The 26,600-nt window shown below is 29.8% G+C and overlaps 2 protein-coding genes across 2 annotated transcripts; both read right to left on the bottom strand.

The window, feature by feature from the left end:
* Positions 1–2,276: 2,276 nt before the first annotated feature.
* On the bottom strand, positions 2,277–6,737 carry LOC125867315 (uncharacterized). Its single transcript, XM_049547769.1, has 8 exons — positions 6,123–6,737; positions 5,940–6,034; positions 5,642–5,745; positions 5,325–5,425; positions 5,138–5,241; positions 3,412–3,849; positions 3,190–3,321; positions 2,277–2,813 (listed from the first exon to the last, which is right to left on the bottom strand). Exons 1-8 carry the CDS (start codon positions 6,375–6,377, stop codon positions 2,660–2,662), a joined length of 1,383 nt encoding a protein of 460 aa, XP_049403726.1. The 5' UTR covers positions 6,378–6,737; the 3' UTR covers positions 2,277–2,659.
* A 14,332-nt stretch (positions 6,738–21,069) lies between these two features.
* Positions 21,070–26,252, bottom strand: LOC125869106 (uncharacterized). The gene is made up of 7 exons (XM_049549664.1): positions 25,593–26,252; positions 25,425–25,511; positions 24,960–25,178; positions 24,222–24,386; positions 23,673–23,726; positions 23,233–23,379; positions 21,070–21,452 (listed from the first exon to the last, which is right to left on the bottom strand). Exons 1-7 carry the CDS (start codon positions 25,917–25,919, stop codon positions 21,075–21,077), a joined length of 1,377 nt encoding a protein of 458 aa, XP_049405621.1. The 5' UTR covers positions 25,920–26,252; the 3' UTR covers positions 21,070–21,074.
* Between the last annotated feature and the right edge of the window lie 348 nt (positions 26,253–26,600).

The following is a 26,600-nucleotide window of genomic DNA, read 5'->3' on the forward strand; positions in this document are numbered from 1 at the left end:
TCTTTCAAGTAATTTAAACACCCCCTAAGGCATGATGTGGCAGAGAGAGTGAGTGTACTCTCCTAGAAATGCGTGAAAAAAAGGATGAAAAAGCTGAATTTTTTAAAGTCCTACACATGGTCTTTTGTTATTGGCCAATATATAACAAGTACTTTAAATAGTTTTTCTTCATATATTAAGTCTTTAAAAATATGTAAATTTTCTTATTTAGAGGTAAATGAAATTTGTGGGTCCCCTTTTAAATTTCTTTAAAAAAAATATTCTTTTCATTTTGTTGTCTTCTTCAATACACTTTTTTCTCCATTGAAACACCTCCTCCTACATCTTCATCCCCACCTCTATTCACTATTTTTATTTCACTAATCCTTTACTAATCCGTAAAATTCAATACCAATATCATTTTATTGATGTCAATTTCACTCCATATTATTGATGTCAATTTCGCAAATGTAAACTTTCTTGAATTTTGAGTGACCTGTTTTGATTTCTAGATCCATTCAAACATTTCTCATAGAATTTATATTTTTTTTTTATCAACTTTCTTAATGCAATCTTCATTTCTTATTTGAGCTGTCATGAAAAAATTGGCTTTCAAAAAAAAGTCATTCTCCAAGAGGGTAAATTCGTGGGGAGGGTTCGAAGTAGATAATGTGAATATGTGAATATTATAGAGCATTTTCTTCTTTAAAGTTATTTCTTAAAAAATTGTTGAATAGTGAAGAAGAAGAAAATAAAGTATTGAAGGTTGAAATGGTGAATATCAAGGAAGAAGAAAGAGCGAGGGGGGTATGTATTTATAAATTAATTAATTGATGTAATTAATTTTAAAAGTGTTCAAGAAAAAATGGTGAATAAGTAAAAAAGAAATAAAAGTTAATGACATGGTGCCTAGGTGGTTATGATGTGGCACTTACGTGGCTATGATATGGCAGGTGAGAGTGGTGTTATAGTCTCAAGGTGGAAAAAAATTCACTTCAAAGATGTTAAGGGAATATTTAAATGTCCGTGTAGTTTAAGTGCTAAAGTAAGTTGTGTTGTCAAGTTTAGTGGAATTTTTATGTATTTTATTTATTAATTAACATCAAATATTTGTAACTAATATTGTAAAAAGTAATTGATATATAATTTTCAAATAAATAATATTTCAATTTAATTAATTCTAAAATTTAATAGAACACATTTTGTAAAAACATCATGGATTAAATATTTGATAAAAGATTAATATCTATAAATATAATGTCAATGAAATAGGTTAATAATCATGAAATCTCGAATTCAAAATCAAACAAAGGAAAAAGAATTATGACTCAGGTTATAATTAATGGATCTAACACGTACCAAGAACTATGTGATTAATTACTAAGAACAAGCACTATTGTCTAAATTTTGTAGACATGCTCTCTATAAGTGTGATTCTCATAGAAATAAAGTTTATAAGTGTGATTGTCATAGAAAAAAAGTTTATATTCAGCTTTGCCATATTCATATTGGCATGTGTTTATTACATCATATAATCTTTCATCTGAGATATGTCTTTTGTTTGCGAAAAAGGAATTAAGTAGGTGAGGTCACTCACTTAAAGAAGAGGCAATCCCACAAATAAAGATAAGAGGGTTGAGAACACATATTTAAGCATTCTATTTAGGCTATTTCTTGATGTTAATTTTTTATTTAGGTTGCCATATACTCTTAAAGAGCCCAAAGATATAATTGTAACCAGTTTTTTTTTTTATGTCATCCTTGCTTTTCCGTTTATCTCATGAACCAAAACAAGATAGAAGTTGTTGAATCCATGCATCATTGAACAATTCCTCCACTAAGACTTCCATTCACAATTTATTGTACAACAATAACAATTACATCTTAATCTCAACCAAGTTAACATCAATTATATGAACGCCTAATACTATCCAAGTCGCTCCATTTAACCCTTATTACTTATACTTGGGGAGAATAAACAGAACAAAAGCCTGGATACAAACGTGTAACTAATAAGTTTAATAACAAAGTACTAGGACCAAGGGTGTATCATACTGTAACATCAAGTTATTCCACAGAATACTAGCTGTAATACCAAGGATATGACAAATGGGAAGAATAACCTAATATTTTTTTTATCTCCGCTATAATCTGAACCTAAGACCTCATGAATCTCAACCACTTCATTGATCACTAGGTCACACTCTTGGGTCTAATAGAACTACTAGAATCTTAACATGATACAATCAGAAAAAAAATAACAACTAACATGCATAACCACAAGTTTTAACTAAAACTTCAAATCCTAATCTAGAGTGGATTGCATTTGCTCAATATGTAAAAGTTTGAAATGTTGCAGATCACCACATAGTTAAAACAGAAACCTCTCTAATATATTCTTCTGAAAATCTATCTTTATGTTTTTAATAATACAAGAGACCAGTGTGTCATGTCTCCTCAATTCACATTTTTCCTCTGCAAGCCTAGACACTAAATAGTTTTTCCTCTGCAAGCCTATTCACATTTACATTTCAAAGGGAAGATAGTTTTTTTGTCTGATGAAAAAAGAAGCAAGAAGCGCCAGAAGAGTATTTGGATATCACAGATTCCCTTTTCTTTAACCTCTACTCTCTTAAGTGTTTGTAGCGCGCATTAGTAAGAGCAACATCTTTGCTAACTATTAAATTATATGGTTTGGCATTGTCGGATTCTTTCTGAAGGCATGCTTCCTGCAACGCTCAAATATGCTGTCATAGATCAAATCAAATTGAACTCCAGCTCTTTCACGATTCACAATGAAAAGAATGTGATCACCTTCGACAATCTTATAGTACCTGATTCCAGAGAAGAAAAAAAGGAAATGTTAGTACTAAAGCTTCCCTGAAATACCTGTCGTTTTATTACAACTACTGAACTACACACAATAGCAATCTCAAGTATCCGATATGTCAAACAAACATACAGTATGTTCAATAGTTGCAAATTTACAAAGCAAATCAAATGTTTTCCATATCTCAAAGATAATTGGTATAAACCTAAGAACTCTTGATTAAATAAACATATAAGTCATAGTTTCCAAATCGTATCATCTTTAATGGGGTTAAGTGAGAAACATATTAGAGAAAAAACAGCGACGAGAAGGTGCAAAACTCCAATTGCAAGAAGTGTAAAGCAAATATAATAGCAGAAGCTTTAAGACTGGTTGCCTACCAGATGCCAGGTAGAAAAGGCTGGCAATCAGAATCTTTAACAACCAGTTGACTTGGGTGCTCAACAGGGAAACGAGGATGTGTCATAGATATAGTGTTGAGTGCACCATCATTGTCCCACCAATCCTCATCCCTGCAAGAATTAGATGAATCAAAAGCAGTGAGATGATGAACTTACGTATGATTCGTATAGAAATTGTTATTTGGCAGCAAAAAGGCACACCTATAGCCCTTGTATGGGGGAGGGACATCTGGAGGATGGCGCCATAGACTCATTTGCAGGATTCTGATGAACAGCAGAGGATGTATACCTAGTATGCCAGAAGGGACTGTTATACCCATGACTTTGCTGGTACGCTTGGTAGCATAGCTGAAGTAGTACGTGTTAGGAAACGTATGCAAGTGGCTGTTCAACTTGATCGACCCCTGGAGGGTAAGATCTGGAAGTATCCAATCCCCTGAAGCAAATGGACCAGCATTACCCAAGAGGCAATCAATAAGACCCCATATTCCAATTTTTCTCCAGGATATGTTGAAGTGGTCAAACCCAAAGTTGTAATAGTTCTTTAGCCAAGGAATGTCAAACCAATCATAAATTATTACTCCAATGCGGCAAAGCTGAAGCAAAGACACAGGCCTCAAGGACTTCCCATCTTCAGGACTGTAAATGAAATCAGTCGATGAAGTAAAGACTAAAGATTTTGACAAATCATAAACGTAAACATACAACTTCAAAATAAATGCTACAAACAGATGACAGCAATGCTTTCATAACCAAACAGAGAAGAAAGGTACAGCAAACTGAAAGTGGATTTAACAGAAACAATAAAGTCTAAAACCTTTATATTATCACTATCTAATACTGATAGGATAAATACAGGTTGAATCCATTGAATAACACCTGAAGTGGTGTCTGATAATATCATCTAAGGCTCTAAGGTCACTACTAAAATCTAGAAAATGACACCAATAGCACAAGTGATGTAACCCATGAAGCGGGATGTGGATGTGAGGCTTGACTCACAGGTTATCCCCAAGAAAGGAAGTTTCAAGTACATGGGGTTAGTAATCCAGGATAATGAGGAGATTGATGAGAATGTCACACATCATAACGGGACAGGGTGGATGAAATGGAGGCTCACATCCGGTATTTTGTGTGATAAGAATGTGCCGCCAAAACTTAAAGGTAAGTTCTACAATATGGTGGTTAAACTGACTATATTATATGGGGTAAAGTGTTGATCAGGCAAGAACTCCCATGTCCAGAAATGAGAGTTTGAAAGATGAGGATGGTGAGACTGATGTGTGGGCATAGCAAGAGAGATAACATTAGGAATGAAAATATTCAAGTCAAGATGGGAGTGCCCCCGTAGAGGATAAGATAGTGGGCTTGAGGAGGGGCTAGAGGTAGACCTAAGTATTGAGGTGAAATGATTAGGCAGGACATGACGCAACGTCAGCTCACGGAGAACATGACCCTAAATAGAAGGGTGTGGAAGTCGAGAATTAGGGTATAAGGTTAGTAGGTAGTCAAGTGTATTGCTTTCCCATTCCAGGAGTATTAGTTTATTAGTTTATTCTTGTTTTTTCGTATTCTTAGATTTTATTACTTGTTTCTTTAGCCTTTGATTATTATACTATCTTATTGTTATTTCTGCTTATTGCTACTGCTTTCTTTTACATCTTCCTTTGAGACGAGAGTTTATCGAAAACAACCTCTTTACCTTAACCAAGGTAAGGTTAAGGTACATTCTACTCTCCCCAGATCTCACCTTTGGAATTACACTAAGTTTGTGGTTGTTAGCACAATTGATACATTGAACAGCCAAGGTAGCACTTACTAGTTATCTATAAGACAATAAGCTATCAAATATATTTGAACTACATAAAATAAGATTGGTCTAGGGCAGACAAGTGGACTACAAAATAATAAGACATCAGAAACCTACTTCATTCCATCAAAGTAGGTTCTTGTAGTCCCATTGAATGCTCCAGACAATGCTGTGACGCTTAAGACCCAGTTTTCGCAAGTGTTCTCATAACCCTTAAACGCCTACAATCACAATAAGCTTAAAATTAACAATAAAACTCCTTCCAAATTCTCAAAATCCATGAATTGATTATAAGCAGACTAACCTTATCAGCTAGCATTTGTTGCAAAACTCGAACAACCTGTGCTCCAGCTGAATGCCCAACAAAATGAATAGGGTGATCTTCATCCCATTCTGGATAATGCCCTGCTTAAAAAGACAGTAGAAAAGAATAAATTAACCATTCACAGAACATTGAAATGCAACGAAACTCTACGTTGCTCAAACTCTTCAAAAATGCCAGACAGGTTCAGATACTTTAAAAGTAGTGCATTTATGGATGATCCGATGGGTGTGACAACATGTTTGGAGAATCCGAGCAACATAGAATTGAAACTAAGCAGAGCAGCCAAAAAGTTCAACCTTGTTCGTAAATTCGTCCAAATTGGGAATGCCCACAAGCTTTACTGTGTTCTTCCCCATAGTCAACCTGCCCTCCTTTCAAATAATAAAACAACTCACGAGCCCTGAAACCTAAATTCCATCAAATTTTCCACACAAAAAACAAGAACAGCAACATGCCAAAAAGAAGATAAATAACAAGCACTTTCAATGCCGCACCCGTGTCAAATTCTCCAAAAACACACTACTTTTGGAGAATCCGACACACAACCATTGACATTTTTGAAGAATCCGAACAACCTAGGCTGCATAAACCCACCTGTCATATACGCTAGTTAGCGACCCCAAATCAGGCACAAGAACCCTATCATCCTTCTTCTCTGCACCAGCAAAATAGGAAAGCCCACCTAATCTCTACAAAAACATCACAATTCCAACACCATTTTAGATAAAAATTGAATCTTTTACCCTAATATGAGCTAAATTGAGAAAAAGAAAATACCCCTTTTCCAAAACCAAAGATTCCATGAACCAACACAATGGGAGGCAGATCTTTTGTAGTTGTTAGATTCTCTTTTGAATCCTCTGATTTCAAGCTAACCTCCACATTATTCTTGTTAAAACAATCGCTTAAAGCCTGAGAAAGGTCACCAGCCACAGCTGTGCTGAATACGTAAAACCCATAAACCAAATGAACCAAAGAACTCACAAACAGCTCTGTCAATTGCAGTGCTGTTATCCACCACCTAACTATCATTTTTCTTCCTCTAATTATAACACAAAATGAAAAAAAATGTAATCTTTTTTAAAAAAAAAAAAAAAACAACCTCCCTTCTTCAAGAAAACAGAAACAACAATCTTTAAAACAAGAATTTCATCAAACGATTAAACCCCCAAAAGGGTGTGTGCAAAATAACAAAGAAAAAAGATTCAATTTTTATCTAGGAAGAAGAAGGGAGGCAATCAAGAAATGCTTTTTTTCAAGCTAAAGCCTCCTAAATGGTGTGGGGGTCCTTAGGCTTTGTAGATATGAAGAGGAAAATTCAAGACTTTGAAAGATAGTTTCCCACAATTTTCTCATTGCCCACCATCAACAATGTCATAACAAAAGTGACCAATCCAAGCCTCATTTTTGTAGAAAACTAATTGCACCCCCATTTGGGAGTGGGGGTGGGAGTAGGGTGGGGCCTACCATACCTCAAAGACTGGTGGGGGTTGGTGCCAGCTGCCAAAGGGTCTTTAGATTGGTCCTACCAACTATGACACATGGATATAAAGACAGCCTTGGAAAATCCATGAAGTTGAAGCACTAGAAATTTGGAGAACAATCCAAAGATTATGCCTAAGTAATTGGAATAAAGATATGGTTTAGGGGTATAATAAGGAGCATAATCCATAATTAAAGATATAATTAAGGGTACAAGTATCCAAGAAAATTCTTAAATATTTGGGGTTTCTTTTTATAATTTCTCAACTGGGACCCACATTGGAGCACGACTAAATACATTGAAGTCCGATTAAATTCGAATTCATCCCAAGAAGTCCCACATTGAAGGTAAAGTGCTCCCTAACAAGGGCGATTATGTATCCAAGGAGACTTAAATTCGGGACCTTGATTAAAAAATGAAGAAGTATTTATCACTTCACCACAACCTTGATTGGTATTTGTGGTTTGTTTGGTGTTAGGTGGAAGTTGATTCTTGCTAAAGATTCTAGGAGTTTCCATTGCATCATACAAGAACAAGGAGTGGGCCCAGCAGTGGAGCCGTCTCGGGGCTAACGGTTCGTCTAATTCTTTTTCAATGAAAAATTACACTATTTATTTATAATTAATATTACTTTTTGCATATGTGTAGTAAATATTGAACCTCCTTCAACTCTTTATGTGTTTATTTTCTTATATTTTAAATTTTTTTAATAAAAATTTTGATTTTGTAACTGAGACGAACAGGAATTAGTTGGAAAAGAGCTGGAAACTTCTGTATTGTGTTTTTATTAAACTATATAAACCAACAAACTCCAAAACCAGAATGGGGTCCTATTACACTTTATCCATATCATTGTTTTCGGTGTTCTAATCCACGCATTTGTCCAAAGGTGCACCACACTTTCCTTGTATTTGTCAATACTACAAATTTATTGTGGTATGTATTGTCTAGGGCTCAATATATATTATAAAATGAAAATTAGTTACTTTTTGGATCGACAATTAAATTTTAGTCATCTTTTAAAAATTATTCAATATTTAGTCATCTTTTAATGCTGGAACAAAAAATTGTAATAAAAATATTTTTAGTTGAAACTTGGAAAAACTCAAGAAACATTAATGAGTTTGAACTCTATAAATTACTCATGGAATTTAAGATCTTGATATCATTGTATAAAATTTAAAATATTAAAAAAAATATATAAAGAAAAGTATAAATTATTTTTTTTAAAAACTATCATACCAACATGATAAAAAAAATACGTCTTAATATGTCTCTAATCATTTGATTCTCAAAATTAAATTTATGACAAGTATTCTGAAACGACGAAAATATGATACAATCTAATTTGTATATTACAGAATACAAAGAAAATATTTAAATTTTAATTATAACAATTTTGAATTAACCAAATCAAATTGAATAGACATAAAAATTAATTAATTGATTTTCAAAAAATATAATGTGATAACTATTTTAGAACGGAGGAAATTGTAGAGAAAAGCAGAAGAAAAATATAATTGGGAAACTTTCTGCTAGCCCAAGATCATTAACTAAGATCAGAAGATTCAACTAAGAAGAGGAAGTTAGAAAGAAGAACTTGGATATTTGAATAAGAGAACTTTGTATGGAAGAAGACTACTTGATTTGGGTTGTTCTTGGGTTATTACAAATGACTAATGCCACCCCTATTTGTTGTGTAGGGATGATTCTAGATACTAAGGGTGGGATGATTCTAGCTACTAAGGGCTCGTTTGGTTGGGAACAAGTTATCCCAGAATTAATTATCCTGGGGTTAGCTATCCTGGAATAACTTATCCCACCATGTATATGAGATAACTTATCTCATCACTATGATATAAATGTGGGATAAGTTATCCCAAACATGACAACCAAACAAGATACAAAAATTTTATCCCATTACTATTTATTTTTATCCCTCACACCAAATGATCTCTAAGAATCTAGATTGTCCTAACCTCTTCTATAAATATCTTCCTCAAGTATCTAATATTCTAGACTATTTAGTTTTTTCTTAAGTACAACTATCAAAGATATTACTCTACAAAATTTAGAAAGTTCTACTAAATATCTAAGATATTTTTTGTACCTCCAAAAAATCTAACTTGAATTTTTCACAAAAATAGTATATAGTGAAAAAAACATACGCGTTTGCATGCGTAAGTAGATGAGGGGCGTAACATGCACTCTTGTTAAAGCCGACGTGGGCGTAATATGACGCACATGCATAAGCCAATTCTAATATGACATGCTGGATTTATTTGCTTTGTCAAGGCTGGCACATGTGCCTTAGCTAGTACTCTATTTGACTCCATTTTTATTTTATTTTTTGGTTCAAAAGATAATACTATTCGTTAACTAATAGGCTCCATTTGTTAACAATTTAAGTTGCAAATATTCGTTGGTGGCCCTTTTATCATTGCAATATTACAAATATATTTTGATACTAATATATATGTCAGTTACGATGCAAATAATTTTTACAGATCATTTGTTGTGTTGTTTTAGTAGCACAAGAGGGAATGAATGCAAGTTAAAGAATGTGTTCTTCAATGTAAGTAATGAAAGAACTAGTATCAACTATTCTAGGTTTCTTATGTCCAACTCAAAAATAGTTAATTAAACAATACAGGGCCTTTGAAAGTTTGACGTGCTCAAAATCAGCGTAGCACACATAATGTGTCAACTCAGTAAAAATATCAAAATGACATAGGCCCTACTTGAGGTATTTAAAATGACAAAGCCTAAATGAGATGATGCCTATTAGGGCCGACTCAACAAGATCGGGGGCCTAAAGTCAAATCTTAAAGAGAGGCCCTAATATTTTGAGAAGTCTTTTGTTTTTTTAATCTCTTTAATAATATTATTCTTGACTTCACTTGTCAATAAGTTTAATAATTCACTTTGTATATTATGTCCAAGGTAATGACTATGAATTTTGTCATGCTTATTCTTCGAATATGTTCTTGCATAGCTGGATCAAATTTATTAATCATTTCAATTAGGCTTTAAAAATTACCGTTACTTTCTTGATAGATCTTTCCATTTGTTCCCCTAAATTCTAAACTATTTTTCCCTAGAGTTTTGATCACGTCAATAATTCTTGACAATACATTTTTTCATTGCATCTTATCTCTGTCAATTTGTTCTTGCACAGCTTTATCAATTGTTTTTTTAATGCAATCTCATTTCTAAATCAATACAAGAGCTCATATTATTAATATATATCTTCATTAATCTGTACTTCATGGACTTTGAGCTTAACACTAAGGGGCCGTTTGGTACAAAAATCAATAGTGCAGGGATTAGTAATGCATGAATTAGTAATACAGGGATTAGTAATGCTTGGATTAGTAATCCATAGGTTATTTTTATCAAGTGTTTGGTTAGTTGCTTCCTACCTAATTTTATGGGGGGTTTAAAACTCTACAAAAAAACTTCTTTCCAATTATACCCTTGAGTTATTATGACATTTTTTATTTCATGTAATTGGGTCAAGGTAGATAATTGACGAACAATATTATTATTTTTATAGCCTTTTAACTAGCTAGGAGAAGGAAAATTTTATCACCATGTTCACTATTTTCTCACTTAAATTATTTGAGGGTAAATAATTGTCATCTTAATAAATTGAAGTTAATTTCTCAAAAGGTCACACAACTATAAGAATTTATAGAAAAAAGGTATTGAACATTGTTTTACATCAATAAAATCATTCAACTTAGGACTTTTATCATACAAAATCGCTCTTTATCATAAAATTAAAAAAATAGCAAAATAAATTAAACTATTTTTATACTCAAGATATTTTTAAATAGCAAAACATTAAATTCATACATCAACATTAGCATATTAGTACGATTATAATATTTTAGATTAATAATAATTAGATTAAATAACTCATATTTTAGCTACAAATTACTCTATTAAAATAATAAAGTTTGTAAGCTAATCGATTTAAATAAATTTATTAGTACAAATATAAAACATAAAATCAAGAAAATAAACAAAATGAAAGGATTTGAGGGGGTATTTTTTTGTCTTTACATATATTGATCCCATGGTANCTTATTATTATTATTATTATTATTGAGACATGTGCTTGATTAGGTCAGGTAGATAATAAGTAAATATCTCAAAAGGTCACTCAAATATGTGAAATTATTTGAGAAAGTCACTCAACTTGATTTTATTTCAATAAAGTCATTCAACTTATGGATTTTCTTTTATAAAATCACGCAACTTAAACTATTTTTCTAGAAAATCATCATAACCAAAAGATAAAAGAGATAATTGCACAAACTACCCTTCAAGTTTAGTTCTATAATACTTACTTCCATTATAGTTTATAATATTATGTGTATTTCTCTTATTTTATTTAATTTTAAATAATTATTTTATTTTTAATAATTGTTTTCTTAACTTAATTATTATTAACATAAAAATTTATGATTTAACTAAATTTTCCTTTATCATATATTATTTAATTTAAATAATTTTATAACATCTTTTATTCAAGTTATCAAAAAAATCTAACTTTGCAAAACAAACTCATTTTTTATTCCATATAAATACGCACGCCACACTATATAATACCATATTAAACAGTACTATCAAATATTCGACCCACGAATTAAAATGAAATTTCAATTCAAAACCACACAAACAAAACTACTAAAGGGATATTCAAAAACTAGTATCCAATATTTAGTTGAAATAATTTTTTGAAAAACTTTTGCCAGGTGGGGAAAAAAGGAATGATTCTTTTTCTTAAAGAACATCTCTCAGGTTGACGAAGGAAGAAAAAGAGGGAAGAATTTGGTGGGGGAGGGTGGTTTATCTCAGCCTCATCCTGTCATCCATATCCAATTCTAGTTGGGGTGATGATTCAGCTTTGGAGTCATTGAATTTGAATTTGTCCGGACTAATATATTTCATAGTATTGGTGTATATGCATTTGATTATCAAAATAAAATATTAAGTGCATATATCGGTGGGTATAAATTATGGTAAAATATGATGAAACCTAAGCCAAGTTGAATTAATGCTTAATGCTTGGTCGATTGAGTTGATATTAATTAAGTTAAGACAATTACTAAAAATAAAATAAGAGAAATAAGCATAATATTATAAACTACAATAGAAGTAAGTATTACAAAACTTAACTTGAAGGGTAGTTTGTGCAATTATTTTTTTTAATTTTTTGGCTATAATGATTTTCTAGAAAAATAATTTAAGTTGAGTGATTTTATAAAAGAAAATTCATAAGTTGAGTAATTTTATTGATATAAAACCAAGTTGAATGACTTTCTCAAATAGTTTCACATACTTGAGTGACCTTTTGAGATATTTACTCGGTAGATAATCTACATAATAATCTCCTAATTTAAAATAGTGTATTATTTTTTATTTGTCGACTATATTATTTTATAGTTTTTTACTAAAACATATCAAGAGAAATACAATTTGTTTAATTTTACTGTAGAATTAATTACTCATTTTAAATTATTTTCAAAATGTAGGATATTCTTTTGCAAGTCCATTACATTAGGAAAAATATAGTACCTATTTTGATCAAAATTTCCAAACAATAATGTTTGTGTGTTAAAAGAGGGAAAAGAAGAAAGTCTAAAATTGAGATTGCCCAACTCTAGAGTACTATTTTTTTGCAAAATAAGTAATGGACACAATCCAAAAATTAAACCAGTGGCCTCTAAAAAAAGGACTAAAGGAAAGACGAAATTAAAAGTAAGCAAAAGTAGTAGATGCGTGTGGAAAGAATTGAAGTGACAATGACACAACAAATTGTCATTGAATGTGGTGCAACAAATGAGATTGTTTCTTTTTTAATTTGAGGTCTTGAAATTGAGCTTTAAATATATATAAAAAAATATTTGATATGGAGCGTTTCATCCGAATAGGACTTTATATGGTGTGAATTTAAATTTTGTCGAGGAAAAAAAAACAAACACCAAAAATAAAATAAACCCCGCACACACAACAAATCGATTGTCAATATCAACTTTACACGCATTATATATGGTGTGTTGGGCATGCAGTTTCGTAATACAATTCAGAGTTTTCAAAACAAGATTTTAGAAGAATGATAGAGACTGTCTTTGTCGGTGTGATATTGTTTATTTTATTTTCTATCTATACTATATTTTTAACTAGTTACGAAAATTTCATGGTGTGTACAAGTTCAATATGTATTCACAAATTTATTCTTTTGGTGATGGTAATTAAATGATATTAAATCAATCCCAGTAAGTGTAGAATAAATATATGATAAATATTATTGATATTGATAAATTTTAAGTGGTATTGATTAAATGATTTTAATTTTTTTCTCTAAAATAAATTATAATATATATATTTGTGTGGCAGTAATCATCTCATTCTTTTTTTAGTTGCAAATTTAATATGAAGAGGCCCATTGGGATGTCCATAATTTGAGTATTTTTCTTCATCGACCGTTGATTTTTTACTCAAAAATCACCGACATTCAAAGTAATAAAACTATAACCGAAGGACATAGCTAAAACGGGTTCCATAATTTTCATAATTATACACTAATTAAATTAAGGTAGAACCATAGAAATATTTTAATTAATTTTTTTCAAAAATACCCTTGCTGAAGCAAGCACATCAATAAATACGTAATTTTCTTGCCCTCGAGTTCTTAAATATTTAAAAATATCTCAATAAAATGTATGTATAGATTTAATATAAAAGGAAAAGCATAAAGTTATAAAAATTATTTTATGAAATAACACTTTCTTTTCTCTGCATTTTAACGTGAAATTTATTTTAAAATATCATATGCATCCCTTATTTTCGGTGTTATTGAAGTGTACATGCCCAATATTTAGAAAATTCACTAAATTATTTATTAAAAACTTTTGTTACTTTTTTTTATCTTCTTTGGAGTTCCCACTTTCCCACCACCTGTTTTTTCATGCGTATATTTTGTGTATATCACGAGTATCTCATATATATAATATTAATACACGTGACGTACTGACGTACACACAACACGCACACAATTATACACACATGACACAACATATAATTACTTTGTGTATATGTCACTATATTTGTAGTGATGATATATATGACTTGCAGTAACAGACACTTTATATACATCCGATACACTCTAAATACACTTTACATACACCAGACATACACTTATTCCACAACTACTAGCATACACCTAACATACAAATAACATATATCCAAAATACAATTATACCATCGCTCAACCATTAAAAAAAGAAGAAGATAAAACCCATCATATTCATCATCAAAAATCATTGAAACCACCGTCCATTCTGTCGTAACAATACAAAAATTCCTTTGAAATCCAAATCATCCTAGTTCTAGAAATATGCCACTAATGACCCTCGAATTATGGAGATCAAGTTCAAATCCTCCTAGATCAAGAAATACGCTGCAAACGGCGCTTGAATCATGGATAAATCTCAAGAGAGAGAAGAATCAAAGGAGGAACAAATTTATACTCATATTGTTTTATCAATAATATTCTTGTTTCTTCAAATTTTATTTATGTTTGATTTGTTTTCCATATGTTTAAAATTTGTTGCAAATTATTGGTTAGGAGAAATATTATACATGTATTTGATCTTGCATAAGTAATACCATATATGGTAGTATGTATAAAATTAATATGATATTTGATTTACAATTTTCAAATCTACATAATTAATACATGTATAAATTATGAAGGAAACTATATATAATTATATGCAGAATAAAAAAATGGAATAAATAATACATGACTAACTAAACTCTGCATAACTAATCCCGAAATTTGGTAACGAGGTCGTGTGTGTGTGTGTTGTTTGGGGTGAAAGTAATGGGCTTAAATGTATACTCTCTACAAAAATTGATGGGCCCTTAGTAATTACTATATATATATATATGATATGATATGAAGTTTACATACAAATATTTCTAATACGTGCAAAGATGTATGAGAAGTCGCCCTCAAATGCAAGATATTAAGTTGTTGGTACTTTCATAGGTATAGCAAGATGATCGATCAACATCTACTCATATAATGCATGGTCCATCACAATTTATGTTACAAAGGTCCACAAATGTCATCCTTCATTCTTATCCTCATTGTGTGTTGTTTGTGTTGAAAGTGATGGGCTTAGGTAGATACTCTAAAGAAAAATTGATAGGCCTTTGACACATAATTATATAAAAAGTAGGGAAAATTGTATGAAATAGCAAACTATTAATTCAAATTAAATGCTATAGCCATGGTTTGTTTTAATTGTAATTCGCAGCAAACATCCCCCTTTTTTGTCATCTGATTCGANAGGCCTTTGACACATAATTATATAAAAAGTAGGGAAAATTGTATGAAATAGCAAACTATTAATTCAAATTAAATGTTATAACCATAGTTTGTTTTAATTGTAATTTGCAGCAAACATCCCCTTTTTTTGCCATCTGATTCGATATACAATTAGTCATTTTTGGTATACAATTAGCCATTTTATACATTTCGGTATAAAATGTATAAAATGCGTTTGTGTTTGTATAAAGCGAGAGAAAAATGTATATACAAATACAAATACATATATTTTCGTCCTATACACTTATAATTATACAAATACAGATCTTATTATACAAATTATAATGTATAAATGAATTTATAAAAAACTGAACAATTTGTATAAAATTGAATGTTTGTAGCGAATTATACAAATCAAAAGCTCCATAGCAAACATAAAATTTGATATGGAGCGCAATTATGCAAACTATAGCTATAGCATACAAATGTGATTTTTATGTTTGCTATATGTGAAAGTTGCTAAAAAAAGTAAACACTAATCATGTATAAATATGTATATGCATATTATATATTGATATACACAATATATATATATATATATATATATATTGACTATTAGTTATGTGATTTTTTCAATATGTATATTAATAAACTCGAATAGAATTCATCGTCCATTCTTGAAAATTTAAAACAAGCAATGATATTTTAAAACTATCCTCAATATATCTCCAATGGGAACAGTTCAGTGGGTAAAACATACAAATTCAAATCATAATATTAAATTGAGTTATTTACCAATATATATATGCAACAAAAAAATATTTTCAACATCATATGCATATGTAATATATTGATATTGTATAAATAGTGTATAGATGATGTATAACCATGTATCAAAAATGTATTTACATCTATATACATTGTTGATACAATTAAGTATACATTATACACCGATTTTTTTTTGTTTTTTCAATTCCAACTAACTCACATCTCTAAACTGTCCCAAAATTTAGATATAAGTTTCTCTCAATATTTCTAATATCATTTAGGCAAAAATATGACATAACCCAATTCACCCCCTCTTGTGTTATTAAGGGGTGCTAAAATATCAATTGATATTAAAGTGGGCTGTCTTATACTAAAAATCTAATAACTTTAGAAAAGATCAAAATGGCTCTACTGTGGAGTATTTTCTTAAAGATTTAAAGTGTTTGGAAAAAGAAAAAAATCTTGTAACAAACAGTTTTTTTACTGCTGAGGAGAATTATTTTTTAAAAGTTTTTCAAGATAAAATTATGGGATAAGGGACAAATACCCCTAGAGTATGACTGAAATCTTAGTGACACACCTTAACTAAACTAAGGTCCTATTACTTCTCTGAATTCTTTTTTTTTGTAATTTTGTACACCTTTTGTCTTACGTGGCACACTTCATGATTCCACGCAATTGAGGCGCGTGAGAGATATTTAGATGCCACATAAGCCAGAATGGTGTACAAAATTGCAAAAAAAATAAAATTAATAGGACCTTAGTTTAGTTAAGATACGTCTCTGCGATTTCAGTCATAGTCTACAGAATACTGGTGCCTTTTCCTTGAAATTATTATCATTAGTGTATTATGTATATACGTACAAAGATGTATGAGAAGTCACCCTCAAATGAAAAACGTATTTTGATATAACTTCCATAGGTTATATCAAATGATCAATCAACCTTCACCAATGCAATTAATTGTCCTGGACCATCACAATTTATGTTGCAAATTAAGGTCCACAAATGACAAATTGATGTCAATCGTAACTTCCTATCCCTATGAAATGATACATACTTATATACTTCATTTGTTTTATATTACTTGACCCGATATAAAAAATAATTATTTATTTTATTTTCTTTATGAAATTAAGAGAATTTTATAATATTTTTTTAATGTTCATATGTAATATTAAATAATTATGCAAATTAATAGTTATAAAATTAAAGTTCCAAAGTATTATCAAAAAGATTAATTTAATAAAATACATCTTTGGTTATAATTTTTATAAGAATGTATATGTAAGGCCAATAAGAGCCAAATTATGTGAAACGGATGTATTGTACCAACAACACCCCAATCCTCACCCTCACCCCTTACCGGCAATTAATTAACGGACATAATTTAATTATTGCTACATATGTATTTTTAGCGACAATTACCACTCTTTGTGAATGTCCTTATAACATATAACGACTGGATTTAATGACAATTAACTAATGCCGATAAGGACTTTATCACTCATTATTAATATGTATATTTATTACCGCTGAAAATTAATTTTATTATAGTGTTCTTCTATCTTTCACATACAACTTTTCCAACTTTTGATTACAAATATTGAATTCTTCCTCACATGACCTTCCACATAGACTCCCTCCATCTTATATTATTTGTCCGCATTTTAAGAGAATTTGTCTCAAATTACTTGTTAATTTATACACTTGATTCTATTTTTTTTTAAAATTAATCCTTTTTGAAAGTATAAATACTTTTACGTTTCAAAATAATTCTTTCATTATTAATTTTAATATTGATATATAAGACACATAAATACAAAGTATATTAGAAAATTTTAAAAGATAAATTAGTAAAAATATCATTTTTATTTATAATTTCTTAATAAATGTGTAAAGAACAAAGTGAACAATTAATACGAAACGAAGGCAGTTTATGAGTTCAGATCATTGTTCATATAGTCATCACTATCATTGAAAGTCGGTGGATTCATTAAGAAGCAGCATAACAGCTAGCCTTCAATGACATTTATCAATGGTTTTATTATTGTTACAATTCAAGAAAAATAATAATAATCAAATTTACAAGTCAACAATACTGCGCACCTACCTAAGAGAACAAAAATAAAACCTCAGACCTAATTTAAAATAAATAATTTCTTTCTTTTTGAAAATCAAACTAATTAGATGTCGTGAGACTTTTCATTATTTTTTTATTTTTTCAGGTGTTCGATATTAGTATTACTTTTTAGGCTTCAATTAATTCGAAGTCACACTGCATAAGATTTGGTATGTTTGGTGTGAAGATGGGATATGTTTTTCAGGAAAAATATTTCATAGAAAATATTTATTTAAAAAATAAGTAATTTTCTTATTTATTTTAAGATATTTGATTGGTAAAAAGAAACTATTGTATCTATTTTATATGTACCTATATAGATGACTAATTAATTTGTTTTTAAAGATGGTGTAAAACCTTATTATGACTTGAAGGAAACGGAGAGAGTAACACTTATTTAATATCACTTCTTTGTTACATAAAAATTAACATATCTAAACAAAGGGTAATTTTTTTTGAAAAAAAAATTAATATCTTCTTGATTATTTGAAACTCCATTTATTCTGGACCAAAATAAAAACGATAAAAATACCATTTAATAAGAATTAGAGAAATTACCATTAAAAGAAGAGATATTTTTAACCCTAAAATTAATGATAAGGACAATTGAGGTTCACTAGTTGGAAGAAGATACATTATTAATCCAAAATTAACATTAAGGATAATTTAAAGGGTAACTTACGAAATTCCATATGTTTAAGAGTTAATGACTTAGATATACGATGGTTTGTAATATTATAAATTTTACCAGATTTTGGTGCGTCTATATACATGTATTTAGGGATACATGAGCTCAAAATTAGTTGTAATTTGCTCTACATACACTATATCCAAGTGAATTTCCATATATCTAGTATACATAGACAAATCTCACTCGCCTCCCCTCCATGTCGCTCACCACTCTCGAATCACACAAGATACACACAAATACATATATCTAGTGTGTATCTGGTGTGATTTGCATGTATTTGGGATACATAGACAATTCTCGCTCGCCTCCCNCCCCCCCCCCCCCTCCTCTATTTCAGTGTATCTGGTAGCAAAAAAATATATATCTAGGTGTATAAAACATGTATCCAGGTGTATCTGACTTGAAATCTAGTATGAAATTATTAAATAGTAATATAAAATGCAATTATTTCAAACTATAATAAGAATTAGTAAATATGATAAGAATATTCGTGTAATAATATAGTTTCTCCTAATTTAAATTTAATATGAGAAGAAAAGGCAAATTTAAATTATTTTTAGTACGTTAAAGAGCATTTTTAATCCTTTTCCGTATTTTAAAGTGACCTATAATAAGACAGAATTCCTTTACTCTTACTCATCTATTCAATTCATTAAGTTTTGCATACACATTTGCTTGTACATCAAGCAAAGAAATGTAATGATCTTGACACCCTTTGTGAATACCGAAGTGTAGTCCAATTTAAGTTTGTTTTTTTGCCATCCTCTTCTCTTTCCATTTCTTAAAGGTTAAATGATGATGGGGAAAAAAATCTCCTATTAAAATAATGTCTTGGCTCTTAGAATTTCTAACTTTCAATTTCATGTAAACTATTGATTATATACTCTAATAATTTACTACTACTTGATTACTGGTGTGCTAAATTATAGATGATGGTTACCGCACCAAAAAGAAACTAAATTATTACTACTTCTTATGTAATAATTTTATAGTATTGATATTGCTCATATATATGCTATACTATTTCTCAGTGTAAATTTATTTGTTTTACTTTTTTTTTTTAGTTTGCTTTAAAAAAACATTTTTCTTTTGGCAATTTTTAAATTTTAACTTTCCATAATGACATATTTAAATCACAAAATTAAAAGATATTTTGATACATTTTACATATCTTTCGTTTAAGATCATAAAATTCAAAAGACTTTCTTATTTTTCTTTAACTCCGTATCAAATCAAAATCAGATAAATAAATTCAAATAGAGGATATCTTATCATTATTAGTGTAGTCTTAGGGTTTTTTTGGTTCATGGAATAAGGTGAGAATTAAGTTTGGAATAAATTTATATCTTCAACCAAATAAAATATCAATTTAATTCTAAACATAATACGGGATATCCCCACCTTATTATCCCATCAAACTTAATGCCATTTTATTCCACTTCTCAAAAGAAAAAAATTAATCTAAAAATTATAATTTCAAAATTACAATTCAAACATATGATCAAGTGTGGTGTTTAATTATCATTTTAGAATCATATATAAATAAAAAATTAAACTATTCGTAACTAATCAATATATTAATAACGCTATGCAACTCTAACGATCAATCAAACAACCTCTTGTGTCAAAGTGTCAACGCTGTCCATATCTTCATTAATTGGTTGGTTTTAGATACCAGAGGCATAAAACAAAAGCAAAAAAAAAAGAAAGGGTTATATATTTATCACTTTTCTTTTATGGATGGATAAAGTCAATTAACCTACTATCAGAACTGAATTTGACATAGATAGGATTTTATTTTATATTTTTTTTTTAAAAAATAATAATTTAAAAATTCATAATCTACGTAAAATATTTTTTTTTATTTTTCCATTTATTGTACTGTATCTACATTCGAGTCCAACTAATTCAGATCCACACTGAGTAGGGGCTCCATTCATGTGATATCGCTTCCTATAAAAAAGAAATCATACCCAAGATTCAAACCTGAGACCTATAGCTAAGAAAAAAAATAATTTCATCCATTACATCACATCATTTAATTTGATGGTAGACGAAATGTATATAATTGGAAAATAACACTTCATTTGATGCGTCAAAATAAATAGAACATACAAAACATATATAAACTAATACATCAAAAAAACATATATTATATAAAATATTCACTATTTCCTTTGCCAATTTACACAACTCCCCTGATTCAACGTGGTATAACAACTAATTTTGATGAACCACTTGTTAATTAGACTTAACAATACAAATGTAAAGAATAATAATTTTAAAAAAAACATGTACCCACCCCCACCCTCTTAATTTTAAGAACAACGTTGATTTCTACCAGGTCCACCATAATAAAAATAATTACCCCAAACACGATTAATCCCACCTTGAATATCATAACAATTTGGATGATCAGCTAATACTTTGAGATTAGATAATGGTATTAAACTATTATCCCAATCAACCACTTGCAAATTTCTAAAATAAGATGCTTTTCCAAAACCTTCACCAGCAAAATGTCCACTTCCCATTTGTGTTGATGTATGAAATCCATTTCCTCTACTATTCACTATTTCACCTCCAAATTGTATCATACTTGCTGAACCTCTAAGATGTGTGAACAAAAATGATGGCCAATATCCTACTAATACTCCTGATCCAAATTCTAACCACCAATGTCCATGTTTTGGATCCTGCATACAACAAATAATTGTAAATATGTGAGTGCGCTTTCAGCTATTTTTCTTAATCTGTACGTAAAAAGCAGCTTGTAACACCAATCATAGTCTCGGTAAAATAGCTAATTATGGGTATGTACTACGCATGATTAATGACCCTCATAGTATAAAAATTTACATTTTTTTTGGAGTTAGAACTTTGAAAAACACATTTGATCATAAAATTTTGAAATTCAACTTGAAACTGAATTTCAGAGTTTTCAAGAATTCAAAAAACAACAATAATGTGTTTTCACGTTTTTCACTCCAAATTAATTATAAAAAGTTCAAAAACAACTCTAATTTGCATTTATGGTCAAACACAAATATTCAAATATCTATCATTTTGAAGAAAAAAAACTATTTAAAAAAAAAAATCATAATGAAACATGACCAAACGTCTTAGCCTATTCAATTACAATCTACTAACAAACATATAAAGAGTTCATGGGTCAAGGGTGAGAAACAACAATATATTCAATATAATCTCACAAATAGAGTTTGAAGAAGGAGCTGAGAAAAGTAGAATGTATGCCAAACTTATTAGGTATTTTGCGTACATATAAAGAGGCCTAATTGATCGTGATTTAGTAAAAAGATAAATAAGAAAGTTTTTTAATTGGAATTAATGCCACAAATTAATTTGATAACTAAAGCAAGGTTAACTAAAAATACAATTTGAGATTTAGAGAGCTAATTATAAAGTGAAAAATAAGAACAAGTGGATGGGTCAGAGAAGGCTTTTGCTTGGTAAAGAAGAGTCAAGAGAATCTTACAAAGTGGGGGAAAAAATTAAAAGCACAAACAAAATGATTGTTTCCACTGAAAAAAAAAATACGATGAATGAAACTTTAAGATTCCACCTTAGGTAAAAATTAATACATACACATGCAAGCATGATGTAAATTCATGTCAAATACTTTTTCTTTTTTCCTTTTTCATTCTTTTATTTTAACCATTATAGTTCTTTTATTTTTGATTAATAAAACAAATTTTATTTGATGAATCACATACATTAATTGATTAATAGTCATTTTGCATTTTCTAGTATGAATAAAACTAAAAGATAAAAGTATGAAGAGAAGATTAAAAAAAAAAAGGCAAGAAGAAAAGAAAAAGAAAAAGAGAGAAGACAATAACATCGATTTTAGTTAAAGATTAGTACCCCTTTAAAATGAACCTCCTTAGTTGCTTAATTTTAATTTAAAACACATTTCATTGGGGAAAAGAATTGCTAAGAAATTAATGAAAATGTGTTTTTGGAAGAAATAAAGGAGATATTTAGAAATGATGTTTATGTTGGGTGCGCGAATTAATTCCTCACATTGGAAGTTGAAAAGGAAAAGAAACTATTCATATATTCATATATAAGGTGTAGAATTCTTGAAGCCTTTTGGAAAAATCGCACGCCTTTATCTAAGCGGACAATATCACACCATGTAAGAGTATCTTGAAATTATTTTGGTCCGCAACAACTAGTTGTATAAGAGTCAATGATTCAGTTAGACGAGTAAAGATGATAGAGTGATGGTGTAGGGGTGTGGCTATAAGGTCTTTCTACCCATTGTCTATTGGGTCGGTGCTAGTTCAAAGGGAGATTTTTTAGATCCACGAACTAATTTCCACATCAAATTTTTTTAAAAAAAAACCTACATATATAAAATATAAAATTTGGCCTTTCAAAAAAATCGTACGAATTAAAGTGCAAGTAAAGCCCCAATTTATTTCTTTTTGTTGTATAGAGAAATGTAATTACCTTCCAAATCATGATGCTAATATCATATTGACCACCATTATAAGAGGATGTTGGAGAAATTGCTGCCCCAATTGCTATTCTATTATTTGTCTGAACAAATCCTGAACACAATAAATTATAGCATCCTGTGGCTTGGTATGCATCACTCTGAAAAAATAAATCATTTAAACAAAAATTAATAAATAATTCAATAGTTTTACTTTAATTTTTATTTTTCTATGATTTTCCGCATTGAAGCCTGATTAAATCAGAATTCACACCAGGAAGTCCCACTTAAAACACTCCCTAACAAAGGTGACTTTGTACCCAATGGACTCGAACCCGAGATCACTGATTAAGGATATGAAGGAATACTTAACAGTTAACACTCCACCACAACCTTAGTTGGTTATAGTTTTACTTGAATTAATAGATGATGCCAATGAATTAAAAATACTTACAGTCCAATAGGTGAAGAACCTTGGATAATTGTCACCATATAACTCTGGGCTTACCTGTTATAATTAAATGAAATAATTTAGAAAACTATATATTGTAAATGCTGATAATGCAGAAAAAGATTTGTTGATATTGAAAGGTAGCTGAAGATTTAATGGCATGCTTTAAATGACACTAAAGAAAATGGTTCACTCTATTAAGTACTATCCTCTATTTCAGTACATGTCACATTTAAATCCAAGAAACCGCGTTTTCCATCAAAGTATCCAAAAATAATATATGATCGATATCTTGATGCACTGATTAATCATAATAATAAATAGAGACGGTATAACACCTATGACATAGGATGTATTGCTTCCTTCTAGGGGCTTTCATTCACCCACGCAGACTAACTATATTCTTAGGTAGTGACTACACTTTCTAAAGACAAGGTTATTCATATTTTGATTCGAGTTATCATGTGAGACTTGATACGAAAAATTATTTATTTATCGTGCACGGAGTGAACACATAATATAAAGTCAAAAAATAAATTAATAAGAACATACCTGCCAACCAGCTTCAATTGTGTTAAGATCATCCCCAAATGAACCAGAAATAACCCACATTTGTGATAAACTAAATTCATATTGATTGGTAACTTTCGGTGCCCACACATTTATACTTGCTTTTGCACCATAATATTGATCTCCAGTTACATATCCTACTGCATGCTGTAATTCCAAAAAAAAATTAAAAAAATTAAGAGGGTCGAAAATATTTTTAAAAAAATTAAGGTTTATTAATTGCTTTTAGAAAATTAATTAAGAGGAAAAATAATTTAAATAAATTAGTATTTATTTTGTGAGGAGAAATAAATGGGGTATCTTAAAAATGCAATTCTTGATTTTTGATGAAAAAGTTTATGTGACTATTATTTGCATATAGAAAAAGATGAACGGAAAATGAAATTAATGAAACTAAATATGGAAAAAAGAAAAAAAAAACATGAAAGTCGGCATGAACCAAAAATAGTAACTTGACAAAGCATTTCATAACAAAAAAATGTTAAAAGTAACAACTCATAACAAAATCACTTAAAGTTCTTGAAATTTTATTCTGAAAATACAATTTGAAATAAAGTAAAAAAATGTTTAATTCTAATATTGTTCAAGACTCCTTAAAAATATTATCACATCCGTGTCAGATCCTTCAAAACTGCACTATACTTTCAGAGGATCCGAGACGCATTAAAATATATTTTTAAAGAGTCTGAACAACGTAAGTTTAATTAGGAAAAAACAAACCTCATGGCCATTACTAGTAGTGTCTCTACGAACTGGTCTTTTAATTTTTCTACCAAATCTTCGAATAGAACTAGCTCTTAGAATGTCTTGTTCTTTTGTTCTTCTAACTGGAATTGTTCCTTCTGGACATGTTTCACCAGACATGCTCCAAAGTTGAAAATTTTCAAATTCCATTGAAATTATGTTGTGTCCTGATGATCTTGGCCTCTCAGCTAGCTCCTATAATAAAAAAAAAACATTTTGAAATCTACAGTACAAATCTAAAAAATATTGAAACGAATGAGATTCCTTCGCCCTTAATCAAGAGTTTCAGGTTCGAGTCTTCAGAATAGAGAAACTCTAAGTAAAAAGTGTTTCCCTTTATGGAAAGAATGAGCTACAAGAAAAATTCAACCCTCTATGGACTTGACTCAATGCAAATCCTGATTAGTCGAGTCAGTAAATAAAAAGAGATGGTTGGTTTACCAATGGTTTTTGGCCTTTTAATTGAGGATGATCGAAAGCAGGTTGTTGATGTGATAATACACAATCTATAAGATCTCCATCAGGACTCTACATCACAAAAATTCAGTTATTATTAATACAAGAAAAGAAAGTAAAAAAAAAAAAGAGAAAAAATGGAATTGGGAATACCTTAATTGTCTTGATAGAAGGTTTATTGATTTTCATGAGATGTGATTTAATGATTTTCATGTCATCACTTGGGTTAAAAGTTTGGTTGAATTGTTCTAGTGATGACAAAACAGGACAAACAGAGAAGAGGAAGAAAACAAAAATGTAAATGATTGGTGAAATATTCTTTGAATATCTAGAAGCCATAACATGAATTTTTGTGGAATTGTAACTTCTTGTTTCTTCTTCTTCTTGTAATTCTTGATCTTCTTCTTGTGTTGTTGTTGTTGTACAATAACATTGGCATTGTCTTGTTGTGTAATGATGAACAAAACACCAATTATCCATAATTACCACCACACACACAATTGAACTACAATTCAAGAAAATCTCAAAAGGCCTAGTATAACATGTTCATGACTATTTTTCACTAATACCAAGAATTCTCAAAACTCTAGAATTATTTTATTTTTTAAAAAAACTATATACTATAATGGAATTATAATTCTCTTCTTCTTCTCTTTGTCTGACTAACAGCAACTCCTAGGCATGAGCTAATATAAAATGTACCAGAATAATGGGTTGTGCACCTGTTTTTTTAGAGTTTCAATTTAACTCCATGTGGGTTGTGGACAAATAAATACTACTCTATTTAGTTGTGATCAAGACATGTAGTACTAGTACTTTTGTAAAAAAAAAAATAATATTTTTTTAAAAAAATATGAAAATGAAGAGGGAATTAATTGAGTGGAGAGAGGGCAGACTGAAATATGAGCTTCTTGGAGGATGGAGTTTGGTGTGGGGTTTGAGGGGTGGGGAGTGGGGTAATGGGAGGAGTGTTTCCAGTCTCCAATACAAAGACTGAAACTTTAGCTTTTCTATGTCAAATTTTATACTCGTTCATATTACTTAATCACTTTTCATTTTGTATGATTTTAACATAAATAAAAAAATAATTTTACTAATGCATCTCTTAAAAAAAAAATTTAGAAATTTTACAAATAAATATGAACACTTTAAAAAATTAAG

The sequence above is a fragment of the Solanum stenotomum genome, chromosome 6 (genome assembly GCF_019186545.1).
Source record: "Solanum stenotomum isolate F172 chromosome 6, ASM1918654v1, whole genome shotgun sequence".
Classification (NCBI taxonomy): domain Eukaryota; kingdom Viridiplantae; phylum Streptophyta; class Magnoliopsida; order Solanales; family Solanaceae; genus Solanum; species Solanum stenotomum.